General features: G+C 37.8%; 1 protein-coding gene across 1 annotated transcript; it reads left to right on the forward strand.

The window, feature by feature from the left end:
• The first annotated feature begins 617 nt into the window (after positions 1–617).
• On the forward strand, positions 618–1,808 carry LOC144247589 (syncytin-1-like). Its single transcript, XM_077788765.2, has one exon. The coding sequence runs from the start codon at positions 618–620 to the stop codon at positions 1,806–1,808; it is 1,191 nt and encodes a 396-aa protein (XP_077644891.2).
• The last annotated feature ends 544 nt before the right edge of the window (positions 1,809–2,352 follow it).

A 2,352-nucleotide genomic window follows, 5' to 3' on the forward strand; every position in this document is an offset into this window, starting at 1 on the left:
CCTCGTTTCGGAGTTCCATCGACAATATCCTCCGATCGAGGACCACATTTTAATGCTAAAATTGTTCAACAAGTAGGAAAAGCATTAGGAATAGACTGGCAGTTACATACCCCGTACAGACCTCAAGCAAGTGGCCAAGTTGAAAAGATGAATCATATGCTCAAACAACAGATAGCAAAGATTAGTCAAGAGGCAAATTTAACTTGGCCCCAAGCTTTACCATTAGCATTATTGAGAATAAGAATTAAACCTCGGACAAAAGAAAATTTAAGCCCTTTTGAGATATTATATGGGCGACCCTATCAACTTCAATTTAAGAGTGAAAGATTGGCACAAATTGGGGAAGGATATTTATTAAAATACATGAAAGCATTGCAGAGACAATTATCAGAAATACATAAAAATGTTTTGGGTACTAGAGTAAGGGGATTAGATCACCCCCTCCATGCCTTTGAACCTGGTGATTATGTATATGTTAAGAATTTTTCAGGACAACCCTTGGAGGAAAAGTGGAAAGGTCCATATCAAGTGCTGTTGACAACATTCACTGCGGTAAAGATTAAAGAACACCCAGCTTGGATTCACTACTCGAAAATAAAGAAGGCCCCTACGAAACCATGGACAGCTACTCCCGTAGGACCTACCAGATTGCGATTTTCCAGATTATCTTGACCTATGGGGGAGCCTGGGCACGGTGGGATTTGAATCTTCATCTTTCGCTGACGGAAGGTATATCTCGAACTCTGAATAGAACTAATTGTTGGATATGTACACATATGCCTGAATACAGTAGAAAACAGATCTTGTTAATAGGCATCCCCATACCTGGTAATAATCCGTGGACGAGATATTGGGAGAATACCACCTGGGTAAATTATACACATAAAGCTCAGCCATTAAAAATTCATAACCCTCCAATTAAAAAATCTTACTATAAATGTGTGCAGAGATGTAACCCACCTAAAGGATTAGATAAAGTTAGGAGTTGTAATAACGCCCTATATGTAGGAAATCAAACGGGTTGTAATAAAATAAAATATATCGGGTCCCCCACCTCTATTAATAGTACCCTCTGGCCAGTTCCAGAAGGAAAAGGATGGTATTGGCTGTGCAATGACACTGCATGGAAAGTATTACCTGAAAATTGGGTGGGAACATGCACCCTGGGAGCCGTAGTCCCAAACATAACTATACATAATCGTTTATCCGAAGGTTGGCTTCAAACACATATTCGAAGAATTAGACGGGAAGTAGAAAATCCCCTAATAAAAAGACAGAATGCATTTCATTCCTTTGCTAGATGGTTTCTCCCTTGGCTAGGGATAAGCGAATTAGAAAAAGCTATAATAAATATTTCAGCAGTAGTAGAAGACATTGAAAATAAAACAATAGATGCAATTCAAGCACAGCAGATTGAGATAAATAGCCTTGCACAAGTAGTACAGCAAAATAGAATGGCTTTAGATTTATTATTAGCTTCACGAGGGGGGGTTTGTACCATTGTAAATACAAGTTGTTGTGTATACGTAGATCAGAATAATCGAATTGCTACAGATTTAAGTGAAATATGGAAACAGACTAAGATACTCCATGAAGTAACCAAGGATGACACTTCGTGGGGATTCGAAGAATTGTGGAAAGTCTTAACATCCTGGTTACCTAATTTAAATTGGTTAAAACAACTTTTTATTTCCGTAATACTTATAATATTGTTAATTATCATAGTCTGGGTTTTAATTAAGTGTGTCTTACTTTGTAACAAAGAAGCAACTAATGTTGAAAGATATAGACATGAAGGCGTAATATGATTGCAAAAGAATTTGCAATGGTTATAGAAAAGGGGGGACTTGATACAGGGACCTGACCTGTTCAGAACTACTTAAGGGTTAAATGACTAGAAAAGAATTAAGTGAAGAAAACATTATGTGCTATGTATATGCACCAGTATCCTGTTATTCTAGACATTAGCAAACAGATGTAAAAACTTTGTCCTTGGCTATGTACTTTACTCTGATAAACTTCCTTTACTCTGATAAGCTTCCTGATTATATGTAAAAAATGCATACTCAGCAGATGGACTGTGGTCAGTTGAATAGGCCATATATCATAAAAGGAGGAAAAGATGGGGCCCAGAGCACAGAAAAACTACCACGCATGCTCGAAATAAAAGTTCAACTAGCGGACAGAGTGATGAAGACTATGGACGACCACCAGAGGACCCCTGACGACCACCGAAGACCACCCAAAGATGCAACTACGCTTGCGCATCCTTATCTCGGAATAATCATGAATATGTAAATAATTTTCAGGACTTGTAATGAATATGCATGTTTTAGTAAGATAAATCACAGC

This window comes from Lonchura striata, chromosome W (genome assembly GCF_050655825.1).
Source record: "Lonchura striata isolate lonStrDom1 chromosome W, ASM5065582v1, whole genome shotgun sequence".
Classification (NCBI taxonomy): domain Eukaryota; kingdom Metazoa; phylum Chordata; class Aves; order Passeriformes; family Estrildidae; genus Lonchura; species Lonchura striata.